This window comes from Ovis aries, chromosome 18, assembly GCF_016772045.2.
Source record: "Ovis aries strain OAR_USU_Benz2616 breed Rambouillet chromosome 18, ARS-UI_Ramb_v3.0, whole genome shotgun sequence".
NCBI lineage: Eukaryota > Metazoa > Chordata > Mammalia > Artiodactyla > Bovidae > Ovis > Ovis aries.
This window is the reverse complement of record NC_056071.1, coordinates 63096713-63109644: the sequence shown is the minus strand read 5'-3', so window position 1 is coordinate 63109644 and position 12932 is coordinate 63096713. Positions and strand designations below refer to the sequence as shown.

At 60.5% G+C, this 12932-nt stretch overlaps 1 protein-coding gene across 1 annotated transcript in view; it reads left to right on the top strand.

Moving 5' to 3' along the window:
- Nucleotides 1-855: 855 nt before the first annotated feature.
- The window catches only part of BEGAIN (brain enriched guanylate kinase associated), a 45600-nt gene continuing 33523 nt past the window's right edge, over nucleotides 856-12932 (top strand). The window contains 1 exon segment of the mRNA NM_001009766.1: nucleotides 856-906. Coding sequence (NP_001009766.1) covers nucleotides 865-906 — 42 coding nt within the window. The 5' untranslated portion in view covers nucleotides 856-864.

Below are 12932 nucleotides of genomic sequence, written 5' to 3'. Positions count from 1 at the left end.
AGGGTTCCAGCGCTGGCTGCTGCAGGGCTGGCCTGGCTGCCAGACTTGTCCAGGTGCCCTGTGTAAGGCCCTCAGAGCTGAGTCTGGTTTTGAAGAGGCCCAGCCAGGCCTGGACCATGGCGATGGCCTTGCAGCAATGCCTCAGGGGGAGGGCCATGGCTCACTCGGTACCCCTCTTCAGGACTAGGAAGGGGCCAGCCTGGAGCTTTGCGGGGGTAGGGAGAAGGGTACTCCAGCTGGAAGTTCCTGGGGTAACCCTGACCCCTCTAGAGGCCACCTCCTCTTCCAGATTGCTGGGGAAGGGGGTGGCCCTCCTCCATCACCTGGCTACCTTGGCACAGGTGTGCTGGGTCAAGCAGAGCGGGAACGCGGGGCTCGGTCCATTCTTTCCCTCAGCGCTCCCTAGTGCATTCCTTCCTCATTCATTCGTTCCCCCCACTCGCACCGCACTCCATTCACCGCGCCCCGCCATTCATGCTCCCACGGGTTCATTCATTCCCCGGCCGGCCGCCATCCCCTCCGCGGCTCCCGAGTGCACGTGGCTCCCCGCGCCCCCAGGCCTGCCCCAGCGTCCCCCAGCCAGTGCGCCCCGCCTGGGCGCTGCGGGGGGAGCCGCGGAATCAGCCGCGGCTGCGCGCGGGGCCGGGGCTGGCGGGGAGCCGGGCTGGGGGCGGGGGGCGGGCGCTCCCTGCGGGAAGCCGGGCGGGTTGGGGGGAGCCCCGGCCGCGCCGCGGCTCCGGGCGCGCTCGGCCTCGGAGGGGAGGGTGCGGGCCGGGGGCGGCGGCGGCAGCGGCAGCGGGACCCGAGCGCGGCGGCGGCGGCGGCTGCGGCGGCGCAGGCGAGCCGCGCGGTTGCCCCGGGGCCATGTGGACGGGCGGCCGGCGGCCGGGCCGGCTCCGCCGGGCGGTGAGTACCCGCGAGCCCGGAGGGCAGGGCGCGGGCGCGGGCGCGGAGGCGGGGCGGGCGCCACCCACGCGGCAGCGCGGTCTCGGCTGCGCAGCCGGCGGCCCGCGTGCCCCCTCCCGCGAGGGGGGCGACAGTCCAGCCTCTGCTCCCCCGCCTCTGGCGCCCCCTCCGGTGCCGCTGCGCCGGGTGGGAGCGTGGGGGGGTCCCAGCCATGAACGCTTCGCCGGCCGCGGGGGGCACTCGCAGGGCGGGGCGGGGACTCGGCCTAGGAGCGCCGCCCTGCCCCCCGCGAGGCCGGCCCGAGCACCTGGGACCGAGTTGCAGGGGTCCTCGCCCCCCTAACACGTGCATCCCTGCGGTGGGAGGGAGGCTGGGGCACGGCGGGGGGAGGGGAGCAGGGCGGGGCCTAGGCGATCTGAGACCTGCCGCTGTCCCGGGCGGGTGGCCCGCGTGCAGGCAGGCCCTTCTCCTGCCGCGGGTCGAGGCTCAGTGAGCACCCCCGCCCCACCTACCCCGGGAGAGGTCGAGGAGCCAGAAGGAGGCTGAACCAGGGGCTAGTTCATTGAGCGATCGCAGTGCGTGGGCTTGCGCCGGCCCCGGACCCCCTAGGTCTCACTCTGTGCCTACAGGGCAAGGGGCTCCCATTCCCCACAGTTCGAAGGGAGGAAACTGAGGCTCGGGGAGGGGAAGGCGTGCCCCGGGGGCCGCTCCACTGAAGCATCCACCCTCCCTGAACCCCAGCACTGTTGGATGGGAATTGCTGCCCTAGCGTTTCCGCTTCCTGCCTGGTGTCGAGGTGTTTCCTTCCTTGTTTGGGCCCCACCCCGTCCCCAGTGTGGTTCCTTTGGGGCAGGAACAGCGTGGGCAACATCCTGGAGTCTCCTGGACCAGCCTGATGGGAGCAGAGTAGGGACCCAGGAGTGGGCTGGTGGTGGCTGAGTACGCAGTGCCTGCAGAGGTGGAGCCCTGGTGGCAAGGTCAGCCACAGACCTGGGCTGTTTGCAGATTGGAAACTGACCAGGGGTCAAGTCCTCCGGGCTCCGGGCCAGCAGGACAGGGTCTCTCCATGGGCTTGGCTCCCGTGGAGGTCCCAGCGCTGTAGATCTCTGAGAGGCCGTGGACAGGTCCTTGCCCTTCACTGGGCCCCAGTTCCCCTGCCCACTGCCTGCATCAGAGTCCCTTCCACCCCCAGGGCCGGCGGGGACCAGGGAAGAAAGTCCATCATACCCTGCTGTGCCGTCTGCCCAGTCCGGGTGGCATTGCCGGCTGGGGCAAGTGGCCGATAAGGGGCGGCTCTGCCTGGCATGTGTGACGCACAGGGCGGGGAGGCAGCAGCCTGGGCCCTGGCAGCGTCCCCGAAAACCCTTAATTTTCCCGACTCTCACTATAATCAGGGCGGCACAGAGAAGCAGGCTCAGTGGCAGATGCGGTTGCTGAGCGCTGGCGCCCGGGCGAGAGGAGGCTGCCTGCGCTTTCCGAAGGACTATTGTCTCATATTTATAGGTTCCTGCGCTCCGTGTTCCTCTTATCCTCAGAACCTGGAGCTTTTCACACCTGGGATGCCGGGTAGGCAGGGCGGGGGCTTCCTGGAGCCTCAGTGCTGTGGTTCTGGCCTTCCACCAGGCCAGGCCTGGAGAGTGGGTCGTTTCCGGGTCAGAGAGTGGAAGCGAGGCAAGGCAGTGTGGAAGAAGATCTATCCGCCTGCAGAGACGCTTGGGCACAGACTCTGGCCCCAGAGAGCTGCCATTTATCGAGCAGCTACTATGTGCCAGCCCTGATACAAGCACTTTGACGCCTTGTCTCCACAGCAATGCTTTGAAGTAGCCCTCCACTCCCATAGGCGCTTCAGAATGAATGAATGACAGGGGAGGAGAGCAGTCCGTGGGTGACTGAGGGCTGGGTTGAAGACTGTCTGTGCATGCGTGCCTGCTCCGTCGCTGTCCTGTCCTACTCTCTGCGACCCCATGGGCTGTAGCCCGCCGGCCTCCTCTGTCCATGGGATTCTCCAGGCAAGAATACTGGAGTGGGGTGCCATTTCCTCCACTAGGGAATCTTCCCAACCCAGGGATCAAACCCAGGCCTCCTGCACGGCAAGCAGATTCTTTACCGTCTGAGCCACCAGGGGAGGCCCTGGAGACCGTCCACAATTTCTCAAGTCCTCGGAGGCTCGTGAAGCCCAGGGCCCGGGTGGGAGTTGAACAGGGGAGGGTGGAGGAACACGAGAGGTGAAGGCCTGGAGGTGAGAGCGGTCCTGGGTCTCCAGCAGCTGGAAGCAGGGCTTCAGTCCCCGGCCAGAGATTGAGATCAGACTGTGGCGGTGAGAGCCGCGAATCCTGACCACCAGACCAGTGGTCAGTGACAAGGCCCTGGACCTTCGGCTGTGCAGAAGGAAATAATTCCCACAAAGATGGAGAGTGGTGAAACAAATAAAGTGCTTATTAGGAGGAAGAAAGTACAGGACGTGTGGATAGACACAGGGGCAGACTCAGACAGTCTGAGTTGCACCCTCCTGGTAGTTTGACTGACTTTTCTGGGGCATTTCTTCCGGTTTCCCTCTGACCAATCATTCGGATTTGCCTGGTGCAGAGTCCGTATTTGGCGTGTCTCAGGATCCTCCCGTGTGTGCACACGCATCTCTCAGCCAAGAAGGATTCCACCGCAAAGGCCTATGGGTAGTTGGCGTCAGTTAGCATCACTCCCCTTTTGACCTCCAGGGAGCCTTTCCGCACATGTGTGTTTGGGGAGGTCTCCTGACTTTGCGAATGAGAAATATGTGGTCTGGGCAAGGCCTAGCTTCCTCTCTCAATCGTCCTGCTGTTGATATTTTAGAGTTTTGGTCTGCAGGGAATGAATCTCCAGTCACCTTACCCTGTAGGGTGGGGTCCGTCTACCTCCTGCCTCAGAGGAGGCTCGGTCCAGCCGAAGTGTTGGAGGTCAAGTGTGTGTGTGTTGGGGGAGGATCTTCCTCTCATGGCAGGTAGAGATCTCTGGGAACAAATCCAGGGGTGACCCCAGGCTCACCGGGTTGGCCTAGAATTGCTCCCAGCATTCCCCTCCTGGCTCCCCCTCCTGCCCCAGAGCAGGTCACTAGCCTGCTAGGAGGAGAGGCCTAGATGGGAGTCTGGAGTCTTGGGTTCTAGTTCCTCCTCTGCTGTGTGACCTTGAGCAAGACCCTGCCCTCTCTGGGGCTCAGTTTCTGAGGCACAACACCTCTCTCAGTCAAAGGAGTGGTTTCCATGGCCTGAGAACAAGCCCTTGGTGATAGCCAGTGGCTGACCAGAGCTGTCTCTGCCGGTTCAGTACTGCAGGAATGAAGGAGTGAGTAAGTGGATGACTTCTCCATCCCCCTTAGCATACTCTCCCCATGTCCCCGACTCCACCCCGTTCACTGGGACCACTTAGGTGAATCTGATACAAACCTCACCCTTCAAGATCTCACAGTCTGCCAGGAGACACAGACCTTGACTAGAATGATGGTGTTAGGAGGGTGATGGTGGTTTTCACGGCCCCCCAGCCAGGAAGGGGGCTGAGCAGTGGCTCCAACCCCAATAGGCTGTGGATCTGGAGGCTCCCACTGCAGTCCCTGGGGGCTTCTTGGGGCGGGGGCATCAGCTCGTCCCTAGCTCTGAGCCAGGCCACGGGACTGCAGTCATCTGTTCAACTAGCAGCCTTGAACCAAGTCAGGGATGTGGATGGGCCAGACCTGGTCCTGCCTGGGGAAGACAGATGCCAAAAGCTCCAATCATGGTTCTGGTGGTCCATGCTGGGATCCCAGTATGTCCGGGTGGAGAAGCAATGTGGGGTGGACTGCAGAGGCCGGTGGGTGGATAGTAGGTGAATGGATATGGAGGGAGGCATGTGGCAGGGCAGACCAGCGGATGGATGGCCAGAAAGCTAGAGGGATAGATGCATAGGAGGAGAGACTGATGGACCTACGTGTTAAGAAAGGGATGGATGAGTAGACGAATGACCGAGCTGATACGGATAGGACTGGATGGATAGAAGATATCCGTGGATGGCTACAAGAGGGGGTTGATAGACAGATGGAGTTCTCATTCATATGACAAGACTGATACATGTGTGGATGGAAGGCTCTAAAATGGGTGGATAGGTGTCATGGACTAATGGATAAAAGGCTGGATGGATACAGGAGTCCGCATCAGAGGATGGATGGATACAGGCATGAGAAAGTGGATGGATGCTTAATGGGTTCAGTCAATGCATGGATGCCAGGGTGGATGGATGGGGACTTGAACAATGTCAATAAAATGATGGATGTAAGAACAGAGGAGTGGATGGATGGATACAGGAAGAGTGCATGGCTAGGTGCTTGAGGATATATTAGTGATGCATGGATACAGGCATGGAAGGGCGGATCACTGCAGAAATGGACACATGTTGGCAGGTGGCTGCATCCATGATGGACGGATGGATGTGTGGATACAAGACACAAATAACAAGGATGGATACATGGATGAACGGGTGGCGGGTGGCAGGTGCAGGCACGGAAGTGTGCAAATGGGTGGGTACCGGCTAGCAGATAAGTGGTTACTGAGGTGGGTGGGTGGAGCATCCAAGCTCACGTAACCCCAGACCTTCCCGTTCCATGATCCCATAGCAGGGAGGCTGCAGGGCTGGGAGGAGGGCAGGGGGCCAGGAGGCCTCTCCAGTTAGGCTGGAAGACGGGCTCAGGGAGCCAGGAGCCCACAGTGTGGCCTCTTGTAAAGACAGGCAAGCAAGCAGGGACTCCTGCAGGGAGTTCCGTGTCCCGGGAGACTTCCTGGAAGGTCTGGATGGCTCAAGTGCGTGCCCCTGAACTCTGAACTCGGCCCCAGCCCTTCTTCCTCATGGATGTGTGGATGCAGGGATGGATACGTGGATGAATGGGCGGCGGACAGCAGATGCGGGCGTGGAGGCATGCGGAGATTGGTACATGCTAGCAGATGAAAGGTGTGAATGCACACCCCAGGGCACGGCTGCAGGGCTGTGGCCGCCCTCGCGGGTTCTCAGGCCAGCACAGAAACAGCCAGGAGCAGAGGCAGCATGGTGAAAGCGTGAGAATCCTCAGACCTAGAATGTCCTCATCTGTGAAGGAGGGGGCTGTAATAGAAACTTCCGCACTGGAGTGAGGGAGGCTTGGAAGGCAGCTGCGCTCCTGTGGGTGTTGCCTATGGTTTCTGGCGTGTGGCAGGCCGTGGCTGTTTACCAGTCAGCCCGGGTCCTACTCCAAGAGAAGGCATGGCACCTCCCAGCTTGGGGGTGGGGGTTGCCATGAGGGTTAGCGAGGTGATATTTGGAGCGCTTAGTGAATGTTCAACCTGCCCTCCTGCCCCCCAGCCCCGAAGGGTCCCACCAGCGCCCTAGGGCCAGTTCTCACCGGTCCAGATCCAGGAGACAACCCGAAGTTGGGTCCGCCCTCCCTTGGAGCTCACAGACCTTGGCCAGCTTCCCATCCTTGGGGGCAAGGTGGGCCTGGGTGGTGGAGGAGGGGCTGCGGGGGTCTTGGAGTGAAACAGGGCCTGAAGCCCCCTCTCTGGGTCTGCCACATCTGAGCCCCGTGACCTCAGATGAATCGCTTGGCCCCCGCGAGAGCCTGCTCCTTTAAACATAAGACAGAGTTCATGGCAGTCCCACCTCACAGAAGTGGGTGAGGATTTGTGGAGCTTGGCACACAGTAGGGGCTCAGGAAAGGAGAAGGGGGTGGAGCAAATGAGTCAAGAGGCAGGGGCTGGAAGCCCTCTCAGGAGAGGCAGCCCAGGGCGCTGAGAGGTGAGCAGGCCCCGGCTACGAGCCGGCGACAGCATCCTCTGGGGCCTCGGGCCCAGGCGGCAGAGAGCCAGCGGGTTGTTATGACAACAAGAACTTGTCTGATGCAGCCCGGCAACTCTGGGAGAGGCTCGGAGGACCGGCTGGCCAGGCCCCCAGAACATTCCTGCGACAGCATGTAGCAGGGGGGTGGCCACCTGAGAGCCCCCCGGGCTGAGGGGTCCTGGGGTCCCACAAGATGCTGGGCTCCATGCCGAAGGCTCCTAGCAGGCCCTGTACACTCTCCTGCATCACTGCTCGAGGCTGGGTGCTGCATTTGGCGATCGGGAGAGGACGTGACTTGCCCAAGGTCAGCTGGGGTGTTGGAGGTGAACTTGACCTGGGATCTGCCAGCCTCCAGGTTTAGTTCACACTGGTTGTGGAGCAGAGCTGGATGACTGCTGCTGGGAGGGGGTTGTCCAAGTGTAAAGAGGTGGCCTTCAGAGGATAGCAGAAGTGGACAGGGACACTATGGCCTTCCCAAGAGCCTCAGGCCCTTGACTCCCATGTTCTGTCTCGTGCCCAGCCAGAGGAAGTTCACACCAGGCCACAGATGCTTATGAACGGACAGTCTGAACCTGGGATAGTGGTGGTGGTGGTTGTTCAATTGCTAAGCCCTGCCTGGACTCCATGCAAGCCCATGGACTGCAGCACGCCAGGCTTCCTCTGTCCTTCGCTGTCTCCCAGAGTTTGGTCCGATTCACGTCCTTTGAGTCAGTGATGCTATCCAACCATTTCATCCTCTGCCTCTCCACTCTCCTTTTGCCTTCAATCTTCCCAGCATTAGGGTCTTTTCCAGCGAGTCAGCTCTTCTCGTCAGGTGGCCAGTGGATTGGAGCTTCAGCATCAGCATTGGGGTGCATTCACTTATTCATTCATTTGAGAACTGCTGGTTGAGCGCCTCCGACCTGCTGGGCCCAGTGCGGAGAGCTGGGGTAAAGTGGAGCCCGCCTTCTAGGGGGACACGTGATAAGCAGATTCTTGTGAAAATGTCAGTTGCAGTTAGGGGTTATGATACGAGGCTGCCGCAGGGGTACCTGATCTGATCTGGAGGGTGGAAGGAGTAAGGTAGATGGGGCCCTGAAAGGTAGATGGGAGTTAGGTGAGGCCAAGGACGGGAAGGGAGAATGCTCCCCTGCAGAGGGACCAGCAAGTGCAAAGGCCCTGAGACCAGTGAGGGCTTGGTACGTTCAGGAAGTAGATGGAAGTTCCTGGGGTGTTCTGCGGGTGAGGGTAGAGAAGACCCTGGGCCATCATACGCCTTGCAGGGCGTATGAATGTGTGACGTTATCTGGTTATCTGGTCTGTGAATTTCAAAGTTCATACTAGCTGGTTTGTGGAGTGGACTGAGCTGGGGTCAGTGGCCCCAGGGAGAGGTGATTATAGGTGTCCAGGTGAGACATGGTGTCACCTGGGACCAGCTAGGTGATGGTGAGGATGGAGGGAGGCAGCCAGGTCTGAGAGAGGCTGAATGGTCAGGTCCTGGTGGTTAGGGGCACGGTGTGGGGAGGGGGAGAGGGAGGGTGCAGACAGCTTCCATCCCTGACCTGGGCAGCTGAGCTCATGAAGTTTTTCAGACGTTTAGTCACAGGTGCTATGAGACATTCACAGAGGTGTTCAGCTAAGCTCAGAGAAGAAGGGGTCCCCAGCACTTGATGGGAGGCATCCAGTATTTGCCATGTGGGCAGAGGCCCTAGGTATACAGCGCAGGCAGGCAGCGCTAAAAACAGCCTAGGCCATCCTCCAAGCAGCGCCACAGACCAGGGCTGGGGATCACGGCCAAAGGCCTGGGGCTGCACCCACTGGTGAGCCATCCTTTGACTCACGCAGCTGCATCCCAGGAAGGTGTCCTGCCTGGATCCCTGGCTTCCTGAGAGGCATCAGTGAGTCTCCCTTCATACAAAAGAGCAAATGCCCAGGACTGGCTCTGGCCCTTCTCTGGGGTAATCTCCCGCTTCCCACTCCCCAGCTAACTACACTCTGGGCCCCCATCTGCCAACAGCTCTTGTTCATAGCCTGGTCAACCGTGATTCCTAACCTTATCCCCTGTGTATCAGTGAAGAATTGCAAACAGCTGCTAGTAACAGAGATTGGAAATAACTACGGCTTAAATAAGACAGGGGTTATTTCTCACAAGTTAAAGAAGTACCAGTGTCAGAGCCAGGTGGTCCAAGGCTGGTGTGATGACTCAGTGGTCATCAGGAACCCAGGTTGTTCTGTCTTTCTGCTCCTCTAGCCTTTATATGTGGCTTCTGCCTCAAATTTGTCTCATGGTGCAAAATAGCTGCAGTAGCTCCAACCATCACTTGCATGTTCCATATAAGAAGTAGAGTTTGGGAGTGGGAGCAAAAAGGGCACAGGCAAGCTATCTGATCCCTTTTAAGGAGTAGTCACACCCAGTAATTTCTGTTTATATCTCATTGGCTGTCCCTGGCTACAAAGGAGCCTGGGAAATCTTGCCACCCAGAATGAAAGGAGGACTCTTCACTAACGAGAAAAGTGGGATGACACTGGGGAGCCAGCGGTCTCTACCACACCCTCCGATTATGCCGGATGGAGGCAGTTCTACTTCCCCTCCATCAGGCCCCATGTTCACCCATGTCCCTGAGCCCAGCTCACACCTGGCAGAGATGAGGAGACGTGGTGAGTGGCGTTTGTGAGGCTTGCCCTCCGACACACAACGGGTGTTCATTCAGCTCAGGCTACCTCCCCAGGCAGACGCAGAGCTCAGGACATGACCTTTGCTTCTCTAGCACTTTCTAAGCCCTGAAGCCCGGCTCCCATTTAGTAAGAATCAATTTAGGGGGCGGGAGGCCCCCTGCCACGTGCTGTCTGAATCGATGGGGGCGGGCACTCAGCTGATCACTCTGGCCAGTGAGGGACCAGTGACCCTGCACCGCCCCCGCAGAGGGTGTAGGGCCCCCAGCCACGTGGGAAGAGGGAAGTGGGGGTCAGCGAGGTACTTGGAGAGGCTTGACCTTGGACTGACAGAGGAGGATGCTCTCGGGGGCCGGCTCCCAGACACAGGGCCCAGACCCCGGGAGCCCCAGGCAGGATGGCCCCAGCTCCCTCACGGAGCCCAGGGCCGAGGCCCCCAGGAAGGAGGCCTGCAGGGAGGACCTTAGAGGCTGCAAACCAAGCCCCACCTCAGGTCGGAACCCCAAGGGCCCACCATCTTACCCCGGCTGGGGAGCAGCACAGCCTGACCAGGAGGCTACAAAAGCCTCACCTGGCCCCCTGTCCGCCCCCGAGCTCCCGGGTACAGGCAGCAGACCGGCCCCCGGCCCCCTGGCCTGGCTGGGCCGCCGACGGGAGGCCAGACTGCCCTTCTCCAGGTTCCTGGATGAGGTCGCCGTGCGGGTCCTAGACCCTGGGACGCTGGAGGCCTTTCGGGGGCCCAGGGGCCGCAGCCCAGAGCCCTCCCCTGGTGAGCAAGACCCAGGTCCAGCCCAGGAGGCCCTCGCTGGAACCACCGCCCCAGAGAAGATCCTGGCTCTGAGCCCCCAGCTCTCCTCGGAGATCGCCCCGGAGGCTGTGAGCAGGGCCGGGGAGGGCCGGGCCGTAGAGACCACTGGGCTTCGCGTGGGCAGCAACAAGCGTGGAGGCCGGGCCGCCTCCCCCCGGAGGCCTCTGGGCCGGGTGAGTCTCAGCCCCTGCCCATCCCCCAGTCAGCAGCGGACAGAGATCTGCTGGGCCCCTGCCCTGCTCCCTTCGGGGGCCGTTTCCCCACCAGCTCTGGCCGACCCTACCGAGCTCCCTCCTCACCGCCTCTTTCATAGTCACTGGAATGGCAAAGGCCATAAGAACCCAAAGAATGGACCTCTAGGATGAAACCTCTGGATTAAGGGCAGGAGGCTATTTCTGGAGTATGCATGAGTAGACAACAAGGATATTCATAGCAATAATAATAATATCACTCCCCTATTAGCAGAGACCTCACTGTTTTATCACAGGATTTCCTATGATGTTTCCTTTGAGGTTTTGAATGTCAGTCGTGTCCATGTGAGGTAGGATGTCACGGCCCTGTCAGGCAGACAGGTGGGCCCAGGTCCTTCACAGCTGCCCATTTGATGGAGCTGGAAACTGAGGTCCTGAGTTTCCCCAGGGCCTCCTGAGAAACCTGGACTTGGACTGAGGTCTTTGTATTTGAATAGCACCTCAGCACGCCCTCCAGACGCACACACGCACACACACGCGCACACACATACACACACACTCTGGCTTCCGGGGAGTCGGGTTGTGTGGTGTGTCAGGGTGGCAGGACCCCCACCTCGGGATTGACCTTCATCTCCCAAACCATCTGTGTCCCCTGGGGCCGGGGCAGGTCCTTAGGGGCTGTTGAGGACATTGTCCCCTCCTGACAACTCCAGGCATAGGACTGAGGTCGGGCCACGGGGCCAGGGCAATGGAGATCTCGCCCAGACCCCTCCCAAGAACGACCTCCCTGCAGGGAGGGATTCTGTTTCTCGTTACATTTATTTCCTTCTTTTGGCGGCACTGGATCTTCACTGCTTCTTGGGCTTTTCGAGACCCCTCGTTGCGGAGAGCGGGGCCACTCTCCAGCTGTGGTCCGCTGGCTTCTCACTGCCATGACCTCTCTTGTTGCAGAGCAGGGGCTCAGTAGTTGTGGTTTCCAGGCTCTAGAGCGCAGAGTCAATCACTGTGGCACAAAGGCTTATTTTCTCCAAGGCATATGGGGAATCTTCCCGGACTGGGGATTGAACCCTTGTCTCCTGCACTGGCAGGAGGATTCTTTACCACTGAGCTGCCAGGGAAGCCCTGAGGGATTGTTGTGGAAACAAAGTCCTGGGCGACAGGAGAGAGCTGATGCTTGCTGAGTGCTTACCCACGCTGTTCTGTCTCCATGCCTGACCTTGGTGCACCCCCAGCCCCGTGGGTTGGTGCCATCCTTGTGCTCCCAACATATAGGGTGGGGTGTGGGAAGAGGTGAGGGGAGGTCACGGGAGGAGTCAGGGTTCGATACAGCCGCCTTAACTGACCCCTGCAGCCCTGCTCCCTGGTGTCATTGCCTCCAATGACCTGACCTCCTCTTTCTCCAGGAAGAGCCCGGAAGAGGCATGGCTGCTGGGGGGTTCCGGGTGTTTGCAGCCTACCAGCCCTTCCCACCAGCTGGGCCGAGCGTAGCCGGTGAGCTCTCAGCTCAGGGTACAGTCACCTCAAGGACCTGGATAGATCACCTGCCTGCTCTGAGCCTCAGTTTCCCCAGCCGAGGAAGGGCAGTAGTGGTCATGAGCTTTCTTTTGCCTTGTCCCTGGAAAGCGTCCAGCAGTCACCCAGTAAGCCTGGCGTCCCCAGCGTCCTCCACAAGGGCCTGGCGATCCAGGACTCCCCTCTGCTCTGGGCTCTGCACACTCTGCCCCCTCACTCTGGGGACCACTGGGTCCCAGGGGAGCCCCATGATGCTAAGGCCCCTGGAGGATTCCGTCTCAAGGTTCCTCGCACATGCCTCCCAGGACTGCCAGGCCGCACGGGGTCTTCGGGACCTGTCGGGGCTCCACAGCAGGTGCTGGGGGGCAGGGCTCTGTCCCAGGGCCCGGCCAGAATGTCCTTCCCAAGGAGCTGGCATTGGTGCCTTGAAGCAGGAGGTGGGCATCAGCCCCCCACCCCACCCCAGCGTCATGTGTGGTCCACCTCCAGCCTTGCATCACATACTCCAAAGAGGCCAGTGGAGAGATGCTGGGATCAGGCCCATTCCACAGACCAGGAGCTAGGCTCAGCGAGCAGAGCTCGGCAGCCCTGGGCTGGGCTGCGCCCTGGCTCAGTGAGCCCAGACAAGCCGCATCCCACGGTGTCTCCAGGCTGTGTGCATGGCGGGAATGGGAGGTGATGCACGCAGGTGCCTGCACGCAGCAGGAATCAGATCACCGGGCCAATGGGAGCTGCAGGTGACAGGCCCCTCCACCTGGCCTGGACAAGCTTGTGTCCCCGGAACTGTTCCCGGGGTGAAGCTGGAGCTTCAGGGAGACAGGGCAGACCCCTGGCTTCCTGGCATTGGTCTGAAAGCCGTTTCTCAAGGTCAGTGCCTGGAGTGACATCGTGAACCTCTTTGAGGAGGAAGCGGCAATGCAGGCCGGGGTTGCGGAAAGCGGGGTGGAGATGAGGTGGACTCTAGTCCTGCCTCTGCCAGGCCTGGCTGAGGGGTCATGGGGAACTCTGGTCTGACGCTTCGCTGTCCAGCATACAAGACGCTATGGTAGATC